At 40.2% G+C, this 22508-nt stretch overlaps 1 protein-coding gene across 5 annotated transcripts in view; it reads right to left on the bottom strand.

The window, feature by feature from the left end:
* Pdxdc1 (pyridoxal dependent decarboxylase domain containing 1) overlaps window positions 1-22508 on the bottom strand; it is a 60046-nt gene that overhangs the window by 13540 nt on the left and 23998 nt on the right. For all 5 annotated transcript variants that reach the window (XM_036197940.1, XM_036197939.1, XM_036197936.1 and 2 more), the window contains 9 exons: window positions 22258-22447; window positions 18776-18844; window positions 16434-16512; window positions 12803-12887; window positions 11896-11944; window positions 11644-11745; window positions 9956-10081; window positions 4750-4800; window positions 1065-1128 (listed from right to left, as the gene is read on the bottom strand). In XM_036197940.1, coding sequence (XP_036053833.1) covers window positions 1065-1128; window positions 4750-4800; window positions 9956-10081; window positions 11644-11745; window positions 11896-11944; window positions 12803-12887; window positions 16434-16512; window positions 18776-18844; window positions 22258-22447 — 815 coding nt within the window. The remainder of the gene's footprint in view (window positions 1-1064; window positions 1129-4749; window positions 4801-9955; window positions 10082-11643; window positions 11746-11895; window positions 11945-12802; window positions 12888-16433; window positions 16513-18775; window positions 18845-22257; window positions 22448-22508) is intronic.

The following is a 22508-nucleotide window of genomic DNA, read 5'->3' as shown; positions in this document are numbered from 1 at the left end:
TACAGAGTGAGATCTTGTTTCAAACAGGAAAAAAAGAAAAGGAATAAAGGGAGATGTATTTGAAGCAGAAAGAACAACAGTGCCACAGCCACATGCAAGAAGAGCAGGTGTCCTAGGAACAAGGAAAAGACCAGTGTGACTAAAACACAATGGGAAGGAGGAAGGAGGGGTCAGGAAGGAGAAAGAGCTGACAAGAGGGCCTAGGAGCATGGTGTAAAGCCCTGGACTTGACTCAGCTGAAAAAGAGAGATGCTGATGGCTATGAGCAGGGCAGGGGCTCACTCACTGCCATGCAGAGTTGCCTGAAAGGGACTGTGTACAAATGTGGGAATGTCAGTGATGAGTAGGTGCTGTGGTTGTCTAGATGAAAACTCATGCGCCTTCACTTTTTTCCCCTTGCAGTATTGGGAGTTAAACCTAGTGCCTTATGTATGCTGAGAATTGCAATATCCTCAGTATGATCCATTTTTTAAAAATAGAGATTTATTTATTTATTTATAGACAGAGATTCTCTGTGTAGCCCTGGCTGTTCTAGAACTTGATCTCAAACTCAGAAATCCACTGCCTCTGTCTCTCCAGTGCTGGGATTATAGGTGTGTACTACTTCACCAGGTTAAAAGAAAATCTTGATCCCAGCACTCAGGAGGCACAGGCAGGAGGATCTCTGTGAGTTTGAGGGCAGCTTGGTCTACAAAGTGAGTTCCAGGACAGCCAGGGCTAAACAGAGAATTTCTGTCTCAAAAGAACCAACCAACCAAACAAACAAACAAAAAAGTCACTCTCCTTAAAAGAATTCTGAGACAAAACGAAAGCAAATTTTGTAAGCTGACAACTAGTCTGCTAAGCACTGTGTACTCAGCACAGGCTATGTGATGGTATTTGGGAGTCCTCGGTTTAATCATAGGCACCTAACACTAGCATGCTTGTGGAAACTGTAATACTTTTCTAAAATGGCTGAAGATTTTAGCAATAAAAACATATGGAGTACCCATTTGATTATATAATATTAAATTTAAAGCCTTAAACACAGATATAAACTTTTTTTTTTTTTTTAAATCACTAACCTGAGCCTGGTAATTCCTGGAAAAATCTGAACACCACTACTGGAGAACTGAGCTCATCTTCCACCTGCAAAAAGTGAAGTATGCTGTTATCACACTGAAGATAGGGTCAAACATCACAGGATGAGATAGTATCTTTGGATAAACAGGCAGATTATGTTGCTTGTACACAGACATCTTAAAAAGCTCAAAGGTTGTAACTGGCCTGAAATGAAATGAAACTGATGATTACTTACTCTCTTGACCCAATAAATCCTATAAAACCATGCAAACTAGCAAAATGCATTTAAATTTAAAGAAAAATGCGTAGGAGTGTTTTGCCTGCATGTGTGTATGTGAACCAAGTGTGTGCCTGGTACCCACAGAGGCTAGAAGAGGATACTGGATCCCCTGGAACTAGAGTTACAGACTGCTGTGAGCCACTATGTAGGTGCTGGGAATCAAATCTGAGTCCTGAGAGCAGCAAAGTGTTCCTAACTGCAGAGTCATCTTTCCAGCCTAAATCAGGAACATTTTAATACCCAAGGATTTAGAAAAAAAAAGGCATCAGCTCTTAGAACAAGACTCAAGTAAGTCCTTCTGGCAATGTACATACCTGCAGCCAAAAATATACTGGTGTATTGTGAGACAAGTAACTCAACCTATTTCTTAACTGATGACAATGCTCACTGCATTACAATGACATGATGTACTTCCCTCTCCACATAAGCTGACCATCAGGTTTACCACACAACCATGGTACATACAACCAACAATAGCAACAGAGTTTCTGTTGGGGAAGCTCTAGGGATGCTTTTGTTTCAGCACTTAACAGCTGTAATCTATCAGTGTAGTCATGAATCATATGTTTTGAATTATACTGTGGCTGATAAACCCACTTAGTAGGACTACAACAGGAAGTGCTAACTCACAGACAGGCTCTCTCACTATGTAATGTTAGCTGGCCTGGAACTCACATAAATAAAATAAAATTACTAATGCTGTTTAAGAAAATAAGGACTTATTGTTTAAGTAGAATGGGGAAGTTCCACAAGGAAAAAAGAACTAAAAAGGTGGCAAAACAATCTCCCCATCTTTTGAGGTAAGGCAGAGTGATCCAGTCCATAGCGTGTGCATGTATACACATATGATCACTGTTTCCTTCTTCCTTTGTACCTTGATTTCAGTGTCAGTGTGCATACGAAATACTGTGCAGTTATATACAAAACATAATAGACTGAACTAGTATTGAAGTTATCTAAGTATAAATTCTGGAGTGTTATATTAAGCAAAATTAAATCTAAAAAGTTTAAACAATTTCTGGGCTCAAAACAAAATGAATCCAGAAAGAAGAGTAAACAGAAGAAGCATCTGGGAGGACTGGACATAGTGGCACGCTCAGGAGGCAGAGGGTGATAGATCCCTGAGTTTGCGGCCAGGCTGGTCTACAGAGTGAGTTCTAGACAGGGGTACACAGAGAAGCCCTGTCTCAAAAAACAAATGACAACAACAGAGCAGCAGCTGTAAATGTAAGCTAAGCTGCATGGACAGGGAGCATAAGTAGTCATGAACCATAACTTTTATGGTTGAGATCCTATATTTTAATGACCATATGGTGGATAGAGAATTTATACAAAGCTTTTAATGAAGCTTCTGCAGGGAAAGAAATAAGTATATAAATATAGTATATAATATATATATATATACATATATATAGTGTGTATCATATATATTATAATACACACACACACACACACACACACACACACACACACACACACACACACGAACCTGAGAAAAATAAGTTCAATAAATCAAATGATGTATGTCCTGTGTGTGTGATCTCAGGGTGCTGAAGGGAAGGCTTCTTGAAGAGGAGATGTTTGAATTGAGACCTGAAAGCTCACAATTCAGTCTAAAGAAGAAATAGGGAGCAGTGAGTGTCTCCAAGTAGAGGGAACAAAGGAGACTAATGTGGTGATTTAAACAAAACAATGCAGAAAAGGTACTAGGTGCTATGTGTGCTAACTGTAAACAATAAGCAGTCTATTAGTAGCTGTGACAGTTGATGACTGACATGTACTTACTATGTCTTGTGTTGTTTGCTTATCATATATCCTCCAATGAAGGAAGTGGCCACTGAAAGAAGGGCTGTTGGAAGGTTTGTGGCTCGACGCTATGTAGCCTTACAAACACACTCCAAAAGAACTGATGGTTAAGAGGGGCTCAGCAAGGGACATGACAACCACATGGGCTCAGATTCCTAACAACCACATGGGCCTTGATTCCTAACAACAAGCTCATTCTAGTTCACTGTAAATCTCATCTGCAGGCAGAGGTGGCCAACCAATATACTTTCATTTGACAGCTGAGATGACAGAACAAGAGGTTAAGAAAATAACTCAGGGGATGGAGAGGTGGCTCAGTGCTAAAGAGCACTCACTGACTATTCTTCCAGAGGTCTGGTGTTCAATTCCCAGTACCCACATGGCGACTCACAACTGTCAGTAACTCCAGTTTCAGGGGATCCAGTGCTTTCTCCTGGTCTCTACATACATGGTAAACAGACATATATGCAGACAAAACATCCATGCATATAAAATAATAACAAATAATCTTATGAAAAAATGAAAATGACTCAGTGTCACAGGGTCACCCAGTGGCACTGCTAAGAGCAGAACTCAAGCCTCCTGACTGGGAATCAATCATTTCCTTTGCTCCTCCAATGACCCACTCTCCTCTTCCAAGTTTCCTTTCAACTGAATGCTGCCAGCTGACTGGCCTCAGAATGCAATACAGAGTACCTGCTCCCCAACCCTGGCTCCTACCCTACAACCTAACCATATTCTAAACAAAAGTGATTATATTAATCTGGACCCCAAATAAACTCAAGGACCAACTCTGAACTAAACTTGTTTTGCAAAAGTGCCAAAGAAACATTCAGTGAGCACATTTAAATAAAAATCTAACCTATTTATTTCCTGAATGACGCAAAATGTGAAAAGCTTCCCTCCTAGACTGATGCTTTTACTTGTTAGTCCTGCTAAGTCCCTTTCTCCTTGTTAGTTACTACTTGAGGGAGCCAAGATTCCAGAAGACAAGGCCTGGGGCATCTGCTTTTTCCTTCTCATCCCACTTTGATCAGGTTTCAGAAAGCAGCCCAGTATTCTGAGACAGTCATCTCTGAGGATGGGTAATCTTAAGTCCTTGGGAAGGTGAAGTAAAAGGAATTTATATAAGATCTTTGTGCAATTCTAGATTTTAACAGAATTATAGGAATTTAAAATTTAAACATTATTTGGTACAGATTTCTTAATTTCAGACTAACTGTATAATTAGGTCACAAACGTGTGATTCCCTCCTAAATACTGTTGCCGGGTGGTGGTGGTGGTGGTGGTGGCGGCGGCGGCGGCGGCGGCGGCGGCACACGCCTTTAATCCTAGCACTCAGGAGGCAGAGGCAGGTGGATCTCTGAGTTCAAGGCCAGCCTGGTCTACAGAGTGAGTTCCAGGACAGGCTCCAAAGTTACACAGAGAAACCCTGTATCAAAAAACAAAAAAACAAAAACAAAACAAAACAAAAAGACTGTTGTTCACTGGAACTATCACAACTCAAATGAAATGTTATCACACTTAGGGAAAACCATTTTCTTTACTGGAGTTAAAAAAAAAAACCTTAATTCAAAAGCACAGAAAATTATATACTATACCAAAATTTTGATGTGGTCCACTTTCTTCAAACTTTCTTGCAGCTGTTGACTCTACAAATAACAACAACACAAAAAAGTATACAACCTTACTAGACTGACATAATACATTAGCAGGTATCATGAGGGTCTTTGCAATATGCAAATAAGTACTTCAGACAGACAAAGGCATCTGCAACTTGGTGATTAAGTTTGGGTCCCAATTTTTACAACTCAACATCTGCAAATATTTTTCAGTCTTTCACATGTATGGCTAGCAAGTGAAGGCACATGGCATGCCAAGCCATGAGGATGGATACAATTGCCATTACTATAAAGTCTCAATCCAATACCCCTCATCACTGATGAGAATCATTATAGTCCTTAACTCAGGAGTAGAAGAAATGAATTCATCATTGAGTATTGCATGTTGCAAAGCTCCTCAAGGAACCCCACTTGAAATTTGTTCTATCAGTGAAACTTATATTTGAGTGAAATTGTGGGCATCATATGAAATAATGCAAAGTGCTTCAAGGTGTTTAGCACTGAGTAGATGCTCAACAGCTGCCACACATGAAGAAAGAGGAGATGAGGAGGAGAAGAGAATCACAAGAGACAGCTTTCTTTTATTGGGGATGCATGACACACAGTATGGACTCTAAGGCATGAACATGCAGACATGCACATCTGCGAATGCTCCACATAGTTTCACAGGTGCTCTAGGATGGTGAGTGAACAGCAGGTTGTCATTCAAATCCTTATGAACACTGGAGATTAACTACAGGTTTGGGTTGTAGGCAGGTGCCAGAGCTGTAGTAATCTCAAGGGCTTGGTAGTTAATGTCATCATTATTTTCCTTACTCCTAAAGCCAAGGGGAATTGAACCTCTCCCAGAAGTGCTCAAACCTTCCCTTAATTTGACTAAGTTGCTATGGTAATAAAGGCTTTTATTTCCTAAGAACTAAATCATGATATGAGCTAACAGCATGATGAAAACACTTTTTAAAAAATGCTTTATAAACATGAACCTTAAAATTAATTTTCAGTGTAAAAAGGAACTAATCTATAAACCAAAGAACGAAATACTAATTTCTCTTAAGTATAAAAATGACAGAAGAAAGTGCCAATATCCTGGGTTGGAGGAGAAACAGTGGAGTATTTGTTTGGGGTACTGAGACTAAACCCAGGGCCATGCACATACCAAGTATGTGGTCTACCACTGACCTACAACCACAGTTGTTGTACAATATTATTTTAAGGTATATTACTTTTGTTTATGTTACATTTGTTTAACTCTGTGAAGCTGAGTTACTGTGTCTGTGTAAAACACCTGGCGGTCTAATAAAGAACTGGCTCATAGTGAGGCAGGAGAAAGGAAAGTCAGGGCTGGCAGGCAGAGAGGATATATAGAAGGAGAACTCTGGCAGGAGAAAAAAAGAGATGGAGGAGTGAGGAAATCTAGCAGCCAGAGAGGGATAAGGACTTCAGGGGCCAGCCACCCAGCTACATAGCAAGTCATGGAGTAAGAATAAGAATTACAGAAGTAAGAGAACAGGAAAAGCCCAGAGGTAAAAGGCACACAGGGCTAATTTAAAATTAAGGAAATAAGCCAAGCTAAGGCCAGGCATTCATATGAAGTAAGAATAAGCCTCTATGTGTGATTTATTTGGGAGCTAGGTGGTGCCCCCCAAAGAGTAAAATACCAATAACAACACACAGCCCAAGAATATAAAACAAAGATTTGAACCTAAATAAATAATTTATGTGACCAGGCACTACTTAATAGTTTAACATACATTAACTCAGTAAGTCCTTATAAGTAAATTATTATCCTATATTACAGGTGAGAAAAAAAGGTGTCAAAAGATGACATCATGCTTTTATATTGGCATAGGGATCAATGTTCACACTACACAAATAAGATAGCTTTCTCATGTAATCCAGGTGTTGTCAAACTCACTATGTAGTGTGGCTGGTCTTGAACTCCATCCTGATCTTCCTGACGGCACCTCATGAAAGCTGGGATTACAGTCATGCATGATCATACTTAAACCCAATCTCTTTTTCCTGCTGTCAAAGTTGGCCTTGAGCGCTTAGTCTTCCTCCCTCTGCCTGCTTTTTTTCTTTTTAAAGAAATTGTTTATTCATTTTACATACCAACAGATCCCCCTCTCTTTCCTCCTCTCACCCCACCCCCCATTCCCTCCTACAAGAAGGTAAGGCCTCCCCTAGGGTGTCAGCAGAGCCTGGTGCATTCAGCTGAGGCAGGTCCAAGCCCCTCCTCCTGTATCAAGGCTGTGCAAGGTGTCCCCCCATAGGTAGTGGGCTTCAAAAAGCCAGTTCAGGCACCAGGGATGGATCCTGATCTACTGCCAGGGGCCCCTTAAGCAGACCAAGCTACACAACTGTCTCCCTTATGCAGAGGGCCTACTCTAGTCCTAGAGGCTCCCCAGGTGTTGGTGTAAAGTCCGTGAGTTCCCACTAGTTTGGTTTGGTTGTCTCTGTAGGTTTCCCCATCATGATCATGATGGCCCTTACTCATAGAATCCCTCTTCTCTCTCTGACTCGACTCCTGGAGCTCGGCATGGTGTTTGGCTGTGGATCTCTGCATCTGCTTCCATCAGTTACTGGGGAAAGGCTCTATGATGACAGGGTATTCACCTATCTGATAACTGGGGTAAGCCAGTTCATCTGCCTGTATCTTAAGTGTTTGGAAAACAGGGTTGAGCTACCACGCCTAACTTGACTTTTTTTTTAAAGGGTAATGTTTTCAATACATTTGTCTGTTCAAAATTGCTATGCTGAAACCTAATATCCTAAACAATGATATTAACAGGTTCAGCCTTTGAAAGTGGTTAGTTAGTACATGACGGCTCAACCATCACACACTAAAAAGAATTCACTAAAAAAGATTGTGAACATACTTATAAAAAGATGAAGGGATGCCTGGTGGTGGTTGTGGTGCACACCTGTAATCCCAGCACTAGGAGGCAGAGGCAGGTGACTCTGTGAGTTTGAGGCCAGCTTGGGCTACAGAGCCAGTTGCAGGGCAGCCATAGCTGTTACCAGAGAAACCCTGTCTCAAAAGAACAAAACAAAACAAAACAAACAAGCAAACAAAAAACGGAGTGCTTTCCCTTTTTCCAGGTGAGAATGCACAGATGGTACCATCTAAGGCCTTCACCAGACACCAAATCTGCTGACATCTTGACCTCAGATTTGAGCATCTACAAATAAAAGCAACATGTTTTTTGCTACTCACAAATTACCCAATCCAATGTATTTTGTTTTAGCAGCCAAACAAATGACATTAACCTATTACAGAATTTATGTTTTTCATAATCAGATTACCTCTAATACAAAAAGAGATTGGTCCCCAGAACCTTACAAATAGGAAACTCAAGCTACTGTATTCAAAATACCCATACTTGGGAGCTGGAGATGGCTCTGCAGTTAGGAATACTGGTTACTTTCCCAGAGGACCCAAGTTCAATTCCCAGTACCCAAATGATAGCTCACAACCATGAGATTCCAGTTCCAGGAGATCCAATGCCCTCTTCTGGCCTCAGGTCACCAGGCATGCACGTGGTACACAGACACACATGCAAGTAAAACAATCATACACATAAAATAAAAAAAAAAAATCTTAAAAAACAAAACAAAACCAAAAACCCATGCCCTCTAGCAGAGTTTAGAGCTTATGGTACTGAGGGCTGCTGGGAGAGGGAAAGTTCCTTTCTTTAAGGTATGGCTCTGGTAGGTCTAACACATTCTGTGAATGGCTACATACAAAGAGTATACTGGCAGTACTAACGGGACTTGATAAGTAAAAAAAAAAAAAAAAACATAAAGAAAAGCAAAAACAGACAGAGTAAGGTGGGTATGGAATGAACAGGATTAGCAAGAGTTGGAGTAGGGAGTGAAGATACAATATATGAAATTCTAAAACCATTAATAAAAATACTGATAAAAACCCATGCCACTTACATTGAATTTTCTTTTTTCCCCGTCATTCCTTTTTTTTTTAAATGACTTTTATCTTTTTATTTTGAGACAAAGTCTCTCTATATAGTCCTGGCTGTTCTGGAGCTTGCTATATAGAAACAGGCTGGCCTCAAACTCAAGAGATTCTTCTATCTCTGCCTCCCCAAATGCTGGGATTAAAGGTGTGGGCCACCATACCAAGCCTCTACATTGAATTTTCAATTTTCAATTTTTTTTGTTTGTTTGTTTTTTTGGAGACAGGGTTTCTCTGTGTAGTTTTGTGCCTTTCCTGGAACTCACTTGGTAGCCCAGGCTGGCCTCGAACTCACAGAGATCCGCCTGGCTCTGCCTCCCAAGTGCTGGGATTAAAGGCCTGCGCCACCCAGCTGAATTTTCAATTTTTATATTCCCTCTCTTTGGAAGGCCAGTCAGTCAAGAGCAATATTTATGCATCTTCTCTTTTCTTGGAAGTCATTTTGTGACTGTTCTCATTCCAGGGTGACACTGGCATATTCCTTTTCATCTAGAAATAATGTTGGGCCAGTGCCACCAGTCTCTCCCAGAACTCCAAAGAAATCACATATACATGAGGCACTTATGTGGTATTGTGTTCCCAAAAATATTGTACAGGCTAATAAACTTATCTGGGGTCAGAGAACAGGACAGCCACAATATTAAACAATGAAGATAGGCAGTGGTAGCACACGCCTTTAATCCTAGCATTCCAGAGGCAGAAATCCCTGTGGATCTCTGAGTTCAAGGCCACATTAGAAACAGCCAGGCATGGTGACACATGCCTTTAATCCCAGAAATCCAGCCTTTAATCCCAGGGAGTGACGGCAGAAAGTAGAAAGATATATAAGGCGTGAAGACCAGAAAATTAGCAGCATTTGGCTGGTTAAGCATTTAGGCTTTGGAGCAGCACAGTTCAGTTAAGATCCATTCTGGATGAGGACTCAGAGGCATCCAGTCTGAGGAAACAAGACCAGCTGAGGAACTAGCAAGGTGAGGTAGCTGTGGCTTGTTTTGTCTCTCTGATCTTCCAGCATTCACCCCAATAGCTGGCCTCAAATTTTATTAACAAGTACTTTTAAGATTCATGCTACACACTTAGTTTGCTGGCTGATGAGATGGTATACCAAGGTGACAAGGTACTGGCCACATATACCAAATGGAAAAGATTTTCCTGTCACTGCTTCTGTGGGGGAGTCTTTGCAACTCTTCTAATGTTCCAGTTTCTACTCACCAACTGACAGGCATGCTTTATTCTTTCCACAATGCCATCCAGGCCCAAGTATTGTAAAGACAACCACAGCGGCAGGGCTCGGAGTTTGTCTGCAGGCTTATTTGATGTCAGACCAGCAATTAGTGTCTAAAAAAGACAAGATAGGTACACAGACCAGGGCAGCTGGAATGTCAGTATTAACTAGCTTCAATTTTTTTTTAAAAGTATGGATTCGAATTATTATTTCTTTAAACATAGAGCCTACATATCCCAGGTTGGCCTTGAACTCCTGATCCTTTTGGGTCCACCTTCCAAGTGCTAGGATAAAAGGTATGCTGTCACTACATACCTGAAATGTATCAAATGCTATGTTGGATACTTGGCTTGCATTATTCATTTGGCCCTTCAACAACTAGGTAAGCTTAGCTCAGAGACCCAGCTGTGCTCAAGGATTCACGAGTGCAGAGAGGCAGAGCTACTCCTGGTGAGAATCCAGATGGGGTATGTTCTAGAGCCACAGTTCTTAGCTATTTAGGAGACAGCCTCTTGACAGGCCACTATGAGCATATTTGAAATTGTTGGCCATTTTCAACTAAGCAAGATATCAACTGTTTAAGCAATAATCATTAAACATTTACTTTGCATGTATCTATCGTTAACACATCTGCCAAAAAACACAATTTAGTGTTTAAACCAAAATATTAGGTTATAACCTGTACTGGAAAATATAGGTCAGGGGTCTCAAATGGTAACTCTACTTTTGGGAATCTAATCTCTGGAAAGAATTTAATATGTAAAAGGATATTTATTGTCTTATTAACAAAAACTTGGCAACAGTTTAAAAGCTCACAAATGACTATTATTAAGTAAATTGTGATCAAGCAACAGAAAGAAAATCATAGTCATAAAATGGCACACACACACAAATAATCTTTCATATACATAAGGAAATATAGGCATAACTGAAAATATTTAAAGTATGGCTTCCTGGGCTAATGAGATGGCTCAACAGGTAAAGGCACTCACGTGAGTTTGATCACTAAAACCTATGGAAAGGTGGAGGGAGAGACTTCCACAAAGTCATCCTCTGACCTCCACATGTCTGTTGTGGTATGTGGACTTCCCCATCACTACCTTCAATTTTTTAAAAAAAGTATGGTTTCGAATTATTTTTTTTAAACATAGAGCCTATGTATCCCAGGTTGGCCTTGAACTCCTGATCCTTTTGGGCCCACCTTCCAAGTGCTAGGATAACAGGCATGCTCTACCACACCCATTTTATATGGTGCTGAGGATGGAATCCAGGGCTTTAGGCATGCTAGGCAAGCAGTCTACCAATGGAGCTCCTGCTCCAATAATTTTTTGTTTTTATTTTTGAGACAGGGTCTTACTATGTAGCCTAAGCTATACTAAAACTTGCTATGTAGCCCAAGATAGCCTTAAACTTGAGATTTTATTGCCTTAGCCTTACAGGTATGTGCCACTATGCCCACTTTAAAAAAAATGGTATTGGAGGGTAAGAGCAAGGTACAATATGCATGCATGAAAATGCCATAATGAAACCCATTATTTTGTACATTTGTCAAAAAAAAAGTAATTAAAAAAAGGTAACAGAAGTAGAATTAAGGGAAAAAATCCTTTATTTCCCTGACTTCTATCCTGTAAGGCAATTATGAATACCATTCATTCCCTAGTGACAGTCAGCTCACCAAGGCAGGATCGTCATGTTTGTAGAGTGTCACTGCAGGAACAGCTGGTAAACCTAGCCATGGGCCAGGAGTCAGTGTCATGCTGTCACATTTGGTTGCAGCCTACCAGAAAGAGAGTTTTGTTCATTAGGTGACCAAAGGACATGAAACACAGTCCCTCCTATGGTTGTGAAAACTATGGAAAGCCGGCATGGACTGAACAGACTAAGCTCCTTCTTATCACCACCAAAATTCAATAAACCAACAACATACCAGCACAGACGAGGAGACATAACCTAGAGCCAATGTTGCCAGATTCACACTGGAAGAAAAAGCACCAGAATAAGAACAAATTAGTTAATGTGACTTGTTCCCTAAGTAGCACTCTCCAAGAGAGAAAGAACCAACTGTGCTGTCTGTCATAAAGTGACATGTGACCATCTTCATCTATGTCTTTTGTTTCATTAGCATTTATTAAAGCAAAAGATGGGAACTACAGGAATTCTAAAGGAAGCTTTAAAATGCACTTTTAATAAAATCATGCTTTGGGGGCTGTCCTTGCTTACTGAAGACAACGCACACACTATTCTGTATCTTTCATAGCCACTCTTCCTCAGGCACTGTTCTTTTTGTAGAGGTAAGATAAAAAGACCCTCATCATCTTGGACAATATGATGACATGGACACCTGGCTGCCCTGCACCTGCTCTCCCTAAAGATACTCCAGGGCCTTCTGTCAAACCACCCTATCACCTTTAACAAGCTATCACTCAGGTGGAGTCACTTACCCACATCAGGTGTCCAAAACACCTCAACCATCAGAGAACTCACGGAACATGAAGCTGGAAAGGAGGCTAGGATTACTGCAGTTATTTTTACCATAATAGGAAAAATCTCTCCAAGAGCCAGAACATAGGAAATCAAGCCAAGTGACTGTGATTAGGGGAGAAGTGGATAGTAATATATGGAGTTCTGGTTGACACTGTGCTTAAAGCCAATCCCAATACTAGTCTTTTCAGTTGTACAAAGCAATAAAATCTCCTTTTGCTTTAGCTAGTTTTGGTAATTTTGTCATCTGTAATCCAAGTCTTATTGATAAATATATCACTCTGAGTGTTGGTCTGGGTGTCCATTCTCCATGAAGACCAACATGGAACTGACCGACCTTACCATGTACTTACCCTTCCACATGAAGCCAGACGTCATATTGCTCACAGAGCTCTTTCAAACGTCCAATCTTGTCTGTGTGTCCAACAGCTGCAGTTCCTAAAACAAAATAAACAGGAGCATTAAAAAGCAACCCAGTGCTTTCGGACTCTTTACAGTGAGGGAGTTTTCATGCAGTTATATAGCATCCCCACAGGATGGATGACTTAAAATCAATACCTGCAAGTTGGTTTGTGTAAGTTTTGAAGAATGTGCCTCCTTTATAAGTAATTTTGCACTGAAATTGTGTACTGGCTTTTAAATTCACTAGACCTGTTGAGTCATGGAAAACTGCCAAGTCTGCCATCTACGTGGGACTGCCAATTTATGCTTGTGTTCTATCAGCATTCTCTTTAGAAAATTCAGAGCACTTCTAACTACCTTCTCTTTCAGATTATGTCTTGTCAATGTGAACTACTTCACACTCACTAGTTATAGTACTTTTGTTGACATTGCTCAGGATATATCCTTGTTCATTGTCATTTCCACATCCTGAGTTATTCTGATTTCGGTATTCCATTATAAAAAGAATATGTAAAGTGAGTTTGGGTTTTTACCACACAGGTTATTATAAAACATGTATTTTGAAGACTACTTAAACCTACATCATTCCTCAGTAATTTGCCCTAAATTTTCAGTTAATAAAATCCCAGCTAGTAAGAACTTCTACATCATCACCATGGCCTTAACAAATCCATCTTTAAAAAAAAAAAAAAAAAAAAAAGGTAATGTAAGCTGGCAGTGTAGCTTAGTTGGCAGAATGTTTGCCTAGCATACAGAGAACTCTATGTCAGATCCCCAGCACCACATAAAGTAGTCATAGCGGCACATGCTTGTAATCATAGCACTAAGACCAAAAGTTCAAGGTCATTCTTAGTTACCTGAGTTAAAGGCCAGCATGAGATATATGAGAGACTTTTTATCCCAAAAAAGGGGCTAGGGAACTGGGGAGATACTTAGGTAAAGTGCCTGTCTCACAAACAAAGTTTAGCTCAACGGTGGCATCTGGAAAGGACACTCCTGTGATGATTCACATTACAATTGAAGTTTAGACTTACTATTCTTGAGAGACCGAAAAGCAAAACATGCTTCTAACATGTAAGTCCCTAACTTTTACAAGCTGTACTCTAGCAGCCCACATTCATTTCTCCCCTAGATGCTGAAGACTGTTCTTAAATTTACTGATCTTATAAAATTTTCTGTTCTTGCAAAATAAAAGGTCATAAGGCTAACTTGCTATTTCTATAGCTTTTGTAATCAAACTTGCTTACTCTGATCAAAAAGAGGACAAATGCAAGACATATATGTTAAAATTAAGACCCTTGCCCACACATAGGCAGAATACATGTAATCTTATGGGGTTTGCCTTTATAAACCCTGGACTGAAATGGCTAGCTGCTGCATCTGGATGGGGCTCTCTGCTGAAGTCTTGGTGTCATGAGCATCTAGCACCAGTATTTCTGTTTTGTTTTTTTGAACCAGAATTTCTCTGTGTAGCCTTACTGTCTTGAAACTTGATCTGCAGACCAGGCCCGTCTTGAACTCACAGAGATCGACTTGCCTCTGCCTCACAAGTGCTGTGACTAAAGGTGTACACCACCACCATGCCCCAGCACCAGTATTTAATAAAATCTCTTATTAAAATTTATCCATGGTCATTGTGAATCTCTGTGTGACCCAGACTGATAACAGCTCCAACCTACTGAGCTGCCTGTAGGCTGTAGAGTCCGGGTCTCCAGCCTTGTGAGCTGTCCCCCATGTTGGGGTGGGCTTTGGTAATGCACTTGTCTTTGGGTCATTTCTGCTCCTGTAACTAACCCTAATAAAACTCAATGGTTTATCAAGTTGGACTTTGGTGGTGCCTGTACTTTGGTCTGTAGTTAGGATCCCTATCTGGGGTGAGTAGACCTGTGTGTTGTGTCTCTCCAGGAAAACTTTTGTCACATAACACCCTACTGAATCCAGGGCCTTGTACTTGCTAAGCACAAGCTGTACTGGGTGAGATCCTAAATCAAGTTTTTCTTTATTTTTTTAGTTTTTTTTGAGGCAAGACCTTGCTATGTAGCCTTGGCTGGCCTGGAACTTGCTACACAGAGATTGTGACAGGGCTTGTTTAGGGATAAATGACTTAGAGACAGAGCCTGTAGTTCATTTGGGCCTTCTTAAACTTCTTATTTTTGCTAAATTTACTCATGTAGTTTTCTTAAATTTTTTTTTTATTAACCTGTATATAAACATGTGAGATGTGTGTGTGTGTGTGTGTGTGGATACACACGTGGAAGCTAGAGACTAACTCTGAGGAGTTGGTTCTCTCTTTCCATCTTTCTATGAGTTTAGGGAATTGAACACTGGTTGTGAATTGTACTGGCTGGTTTTGTGTGTCAACTTGACACAAGTTAGAGTCATCAGAGGAAGGAGCCTCACTTGAGGAAATGCCTCATTGAGATCCAGCTGGAAGGCATTTTCTCAATGGGGATGGGCCCAGCCCATGGTAGGTGGTACCATCCCTAGGCTGGTGGTTCTGGGTTCTATAAAAAAGCAGGCTGAGCAAGCCAGGGGAAGCAAGCCAGTAAGTAGCTTCTCTCCATGGCCTCTGCATCAGCTCCTGCCTCCAGGATCCTTCCCTGTTTGTGTTCCTGTCCTGACATCCTTCAGTGGTTAACAGCAATGCTGAAGTGTAAGCCAAATCAACCCTTTCCTCCCTAGCTTGCCTTTTGGTCATGGGGTTTCGTTGAAACCCTGAGACATCAGGTGTACATTATCACGCAGTAAGCACCTTTCCCTGACAACCTATATTGCTGGCCCATTTTTGGGCTTTTTGATGCTATTATAAAAGACATTTAAAATTTAATTTCTTATTTATTACATTTATTTTGTGTGTATGTATAGGCACTCATGCCACAGAGTGTAACAAAGTCAGAGGACAACTTGCAGGATCCTGTTCTCTCTTTTCACCATGAGATGGAACTCAGGTCATTTGATTTGGTGGCAAGCATCATTATTCACTAGCCATCTTGCTGGCCTTAAATTTAATTTCTAATTGTTTATTGCTGGATAAAAAAAATCTAGAAACCTTATTAGGTTCACAAACCAATTCCAGGAGCTTTTCTTTAGTTTCCCTAAGAGTGCCACTTGATGGGGCTGGTATCTTACTTCTTTAACACCAGTCCTTAGAAGGCCAAGGCAGGATTACTATGAATCCCAGGCTATCCTGGGTTATAGAACTGAGACTCCATGTAGTGGGTAGCCATTCCAGCCTTGGCCTGGAAGTTCCAACCCCCATTGAGGCTTTGGTAATGGTCACACCTACAAGACGGGGCTGAGAGAGGACGCTGAAGACCCAGGATCAAGAGGAGAGGCCTCTCTTGGTTCCAGGACCCTGGACTCTGGAGGCAGACTGAGCAGCAGAGTTCTCCAGAGAACACCGCCGGACTGCGCCATACCTTTCCCAGACCCTGCAAACTATCCCTTCATTTGTAAGTTACCCTTTTAACTATGTGGAGTGGCCTTAATAATCTCACCAATAACTCCATCCTGACAAAACAAGACCCTGTCTGTTAGGCCAAGTACTCAGTGCCTTTGTACATACCAGGTTATGATACCTACCAGCACTTGCAACAAGCAGCAAGGGCAGTCTTCCTCTTTCTATGTCATCTTTGATCAGTTTCTCAAGCAAGGCAATGTCCTAGGACCAACAAACAAACCACAGAAATATGAGCCAATCAGTATAAAAGGTATAACACTGAAAAATTACAACTGTGTGTGTGTGGTGTGTACACATGCACATGTGCCTATGTACGGATACCAGAGTACATATGTCAGGGTTGTTCCTCAAGAGCCATTTAGCTTGTTTTTTGAGACAGAGTATGTCACTGACCTAGGCTGATCAGCAAGGCTCATGGATTAACCTGACTCCACCTCCTCAGCAATAGGATTACAAGCATGGGCTACTATGCCTGGTCTGAATTCTGGTTGTTGTTGTTTTGAGACAGTGTCTCACCATGTAACTCTAGCTGGTCTGAAACTTGCTATGTAGACCAGGCTGGCTTTGAACTAATGGAGATCCATCTGCTTTGCTGCTCAAATGCTGGGATTAAGAGTGCTAGGATTGCCGGGCGGTGGTAGTGCACACCTTTAATCCCAGCACTCGGGAGGCAGAGCCAGGTGGATCTCTGTGAGTTCGAGGCCAGCCAGGACTACCAAGTGAGTTCCAGGAAAGGCACAAAGCTACACAGAGAAACCCTGTCTCAAAAAAAACCAAACCAAAACAAAACAAAAAAAAAGAGTGCTAGGATTAAAGACATGTGCCACCACACCCAGCTGAATTCCTTATTTTTAAAACCCACAACTACACTACTAGTGAATTTTTTCGAAGTGAGTTCTGGAGATTGAACTCAGGTCCTCATGTCTTCTCAAGAAGCACTTTATTAATTAAGCCATTTCCCCACCCACCCAGAAGGCTCTTGTAGCCCAGGCTGGCCTTGAAGTCCTTACTCTGCTTCAACCTCCTCACGGTGTACACCATGTTTGGTTTTAAGAGGTACTGTGGCTCAAACCAGGGCTCTATGCATGCTAGGAAGCATTCCACCTAAGCTAAGACCCAGTGAAAAATTATGAATTTGAAAAGCACAGATGACTCAAAATTAATAACTCAAATAAGATTTTTTTTCATGTTAGGATAACTATTTACTCTTGAATTAAAACATTAAAATCTATTCAGCCTTATTAATATATATAAGAAAAGTATTTTAAAGCTACTGTATGCTACCTGGACAAAATGCACATTAGAAGCACTAAAAAAAAAAAATTATTTTCTTGTGATTTAGACTTCTGAACTCCATTTTTATTTTATTTGAGGCAAGGTGTCACTGTATAGTCCTGTTGGCCTGTAACTTGCTATATGAAAATTCACCTGCCTTTGTCTCACTGGTGCTGGGATTAAAGGTACGTGCCATTACATCTAACCTGAATTCTTCTGTTTAAAAATCCTACTCCTATAATATTAGTAAATGTTCATTTGAATGACATTTACAACCTTTCCATGCAGAGTCTTTTACCTTTCTTTGGTATCACTAAGTGATTTATTTTTTCCTATTATTAATATTAAAGATTCCAAAGTATTCATCCTACATAAATTTCATAATATTTAAATTTTTATTCTTAACAATTTTTGCTTCCTATAATCATAGACAACAAAATAAGTTTTCTTTATAGGTTAGCTAGAGATTAATAATTAATAGAGATTAAAGTAAATGTACATTTGCAAGATCAATATTCCTAGTTTTAAACATTCGAATTTGAAGAAATACTTTCTCATTCCCATAGAAACAGATAAGAAAACTATTTTGAAAAGAGAAATGCAGAATCTTAGAGTTTATCCCTTTTCTTCTGCCTTCAGTATCAAGATGTTTATCTTTTGCATGTGTAAAAAAATTATCATAACTCAATCCTAAGATTACATTAAAGGACTTCATTTCAAAATCTATCCATTCACATTATAGTAAGATCACAATTCCGAAGCTAGCCTCGGCTTTCCAGGAAGATCTCAACAAATAAAAAAATAAAAAAAGATATGTCCACTCAAATCCAGACAGTAGTGATGGCTAGCTAAAACTCTGAGCTTGAAGAAATTTCTCATGCTTGCTTAGGACGAATGACAATAAAAGGCTGGGGAGAGCCCACACTCAGCTTACAAGGAGCCTAAGTATCAAACACCCCTCCCACCACCTCAAAGAAGCAGGTGATGAAGTAATACACAATTCCTTTAGAGCTACACAGGCAAGCCTTCATTAGAATACAAAAGTACACACTGCACCACAATGGGAAGACTGAAGCAATAAACAGGTAAGCTAATAACTATCTGGAAGCCAGCAAACAACATCAAATAAAAGACATGGTTTCAAAATGCAATTCTATATTACCACAGAAACCCCAAATCAAGAACTCACCATCTGATGTTGGGATCCAAACATAGTGTTACAGGGCACACAACACAAGCAGGGCAGGGGTAAGCCAAGCTGCAAGAGGAAACACCATTTACTTATGACTGAGAGAGACTGAGCAACGAAAACAAGCCACAAATTCTTCTTTAAAAACAGAAATCTCAGTGAGGTATAATGGAATATGTCTGTTATCTTATTATATTACTGACGGTGGAGATCACATGTGTGAAGTCAGCCTGGGCTACACAGTGACACCCCTACCTTTAAGATAATAAACAAAGCAAAACAAAAAATTCCCCTCAAGAATTCAAGTTTATAAATACATCATGTTAAAGGACATTTGGAAAGTTAGTCTCACTCCCAAAGGTGACTTAACAAATGACTTATAAGAGGACACAATCTCAACTTTTTTAAATGAGTCAAGTAACTACCTTTGATATATTCTAAAGATGCCAAAAAAAGTCTTTTCCAAACAAAGAAACTACGTAAGCACCCTGCATTCTGAGGTGAGGAGGATGTCTGGGATTCTTTCCCCAGTTGTTCAGAGACCAGGTTCTTATTTATGGGTTCTCCTACCCTTAAAAAGTAATAAATACGGATTAGAAGAAATATATTGCTTAAAAGAAGCAAAGTCAATGCCATGGATGGAGAAAATTGTCAAATTAGCTTTATATTCTTTTTTTTTTTTGTGGGGGGATCAGCTTTACATTCTTAATGTTTAGTTTTCAAACACAGAGGATTTGTAGTTTTAGGAACTGTAAACAGGTGGAGCACAGAGTGGTTCATTCACACATTACCTCTAGAAAGGACTTTTTGTGGTACTTTTTCCTTTGGCAGTGCCAGAGATTGAACCCAGGGTTTATTCATGCTAGGCAAATGCTCTGCTACTGAGCTACACTTCATCCCTTACTTAAAGTATTAAAAAAAAAAAAAGCAAAACAAAGATTCACTTCAAAAGTGAATCCTGAAATCCTGGCAGTTGGGAGGCTGAAGAAAGAGGATGGCCAGTTCAGAGCCACCCTAAGCTACAAAATGAGTTTGATACCAGCCTGGGCTACACTCATTGAAAGATTTCATCTGAAAAAAATAAATTGGGTATGGTGGCTCACATTTGGTCAATCCTCCTGCCTCTACTTTCCAAGTTCTAGAAGGGCTAAGGTAGAGGCATCGGTGAGTACAAGAAGAAGAGAACTTGACTTGCATGGAAATACTTGGGGTGCAATTCACAGTACCACCAACAGAATGAAAACAAACATCTTAAGATGCCTTTTGTAAGCTACCAATCTATCACCATTATCAGTCACATTTCTGAATGTTTTGTAGCTATACTCTAAATACATGATTTAAATAAATCTGGTTTTATAGGCATAAAAATTTGAAAAACTACTAAAACATGATATACTCCTGTTATAAAAGCAACTAAGCCCAAAAGAACCATGTAAGTGCATCTACATCCCTTTTGATAGAGTATAGGACAAAATAAAGTACTCTTTGTCTCTGGGTACTCAAAACCACTGAAATGTATCTATTACACATCATTTCTATATTTCTTTGTATAGTCCTGGCTGTCCTGGAACTCACTCTTAGACCAGGCTGGCCTTGAACTCACAGAGATCTGCCTGCCTCTGCCTCCAGATTGCTGGGATTAAAGGTGTGTACTACCACTGCCGGGTTAATAATGTTTATTTTGAGATATAGCAACACTATGCAGTCTAAACTGGTGGAATTTTTCTTTTTTTCTTTTTTAATTTTTTGTATTGGTGGGGCATATGCCACAATAGTCAGAGGACAACTTTAGAGAGTCAGTTCTCTCCTTTCCTTGCTAAAGCAGCATCTCTTTTCTGGTTTGTGTCATGTTACATACGCCAAGATAATTGCCCTGTGAGCCTCTAGGCAATTCTCCTGTCTTCAGACCCCATCTCACCGTGGGAGTGCTGGGATTACAGAAGTATGTCAGTGTATATCAGCTGTCTTCTATAGGTTCTAGTGAACAAGCCATCCTGCCAGCCCACAGTGCTGCACTCTTTGTATAATAACAAAAAAACCATACAACTTGATACAAACAGCAGCTGGAGAAATGCGTCTACATGTTTTAAATGTCTAAAAAATTGAGGGGCTTAAGGGTTGGGGATTTAGCTCAGTGGCAAGCACAGGCCCTGGGTTTGATCCTCGGTTTAAAAAAAAAAAAAAAGTAGCTCATAAATGACTAACAAGCATGTTTGGGGGCTGGAGAGATGGCTCAGAGGTTAAGAGCACTGACTGCTCTTCCAGAGGTCCTGAGTTCAATTCCCAGCACCCACATGGTGGCTCACAACCATCTGTAATGAGATCTGGCGCCCTCTTCTGTATACATAATAAATAAATAAATCTTTAAAAAAAATTGAGGGGCTTGAGAGATGGCTCAGTGTTAGAAACACTTGCTGAGGATATGACTTTGGTTCCCAGCATCCACACCAGGTAGCTTACAACCATCTGCAACTCAGTTCCAGACCTTCACAGACACCAGTATACATGTGACATATAGACACACATACATAAATAAAATTGTCTTTTTAAAAAAGGTTTAAAAGGTGGAGTAGTGGTGGTGCACGCCTTTAATCCCAGCACTTGAAGGGGCAGAGGCAGGCGGACCTCTGTGAGTTCAGGCCAGCCTGGTCTAGAGTGAATTCTAAAACAGTCAGGACTGTTACATAGAGAAACCCTGTCTCAAAATACCAAAAAAAAAAAAAAACCAAAAAAACAAAAACATAATAAAAACAAAGAAAAAAACAGAAATAAAACAAAAATTTAAAATATAAAGCATTGGGGCTGCAGGTGTAGGTCAGTGTATACAGCCCCTGCTTAGCATGTGTGAAGCCTTGGGTTTGAGCTCTAGCAGTACAAACCAAAAGCAAACCACATGGCAGCTTCTTTAAAATATCTATCTTTAGGGGATAGAGCAATGGCTCAGGTGTGAAGAGCATTTGCTGATCTGCATTTGGTTCCTGACAGCCATATTGAAATGTTCACAATCACCTGTAACACCAATTCCAGGGCACGTGAGACCCTCTTCTGGTCTCTGTGGGAACCTGCATAAATATAATGCAGATACAAATGTGCAAGCACACACACATACACACAAATAAAAATAAAATAGTATGAATTTATCTTTGGGGCTGGGGAGATGGCTTAGAGGTAAACATTTGCTACGCAAGTGTAAGGACTATAGTTTGAATCCCCAGAAACCTATGTAAATTCGAGGTGAGAGTAGTCATCCACTTGTAATTCTAGTACTGGAAGGCAGAGACAGGGGATCTGCAGAGCAGGCTCTGGATTTGACTAAGAGACTCTGACTCCATGAATGAGATGAAAGAATTTTGAGGATGACTCCTGACATCAACCCTGGGCCTCCATGAACACATATGTACCTGCTGACACAGACACATAAAAATAGGAACACATATGCACATGAAAAAATTGGGGTTTTAAAAACCTGTTTTTTACATTACCTGATTACAAAGGTATTGGCCCAGACCAGGTCTTGCAGCAGCACTAAGATATATGACAGGCTTTTTGTTATGTAACACGTCGAATCCATCCACTACAAAGTCTTCATAGCGAGAATGAAGGGCAAGCCTACAGATTTTAGCAAGTCCTTCCCTCTCTTCCTCATGGAAATAAGCACATCCATTTTCATACCTATTAAGAGATCTCATATGTTAATGTATTCTTTTTAATTTTTAAAAATATTTTATTTTTA

Source organism: Onychomys torridus, chromosome 8 (genome assembly GCF_903995425.1).
Source record: "Onychomys torridus chromosome 8, mOncTor1.1, whole genome shotgun sequence".
In the NCBI taxonomy this organism is placed as follows: domain Eukaryota; kingdom Metazoa; phylum Chordata; class Mammalia; order Rodentia; family Cricetidae; genus Onychomys; species Onychomys torridus.
The sequence above is the reverse complement of the archived record's forward strand: the minus strand, read 5'-3'. Positions and strand labels throughout refer to the sequence as shown.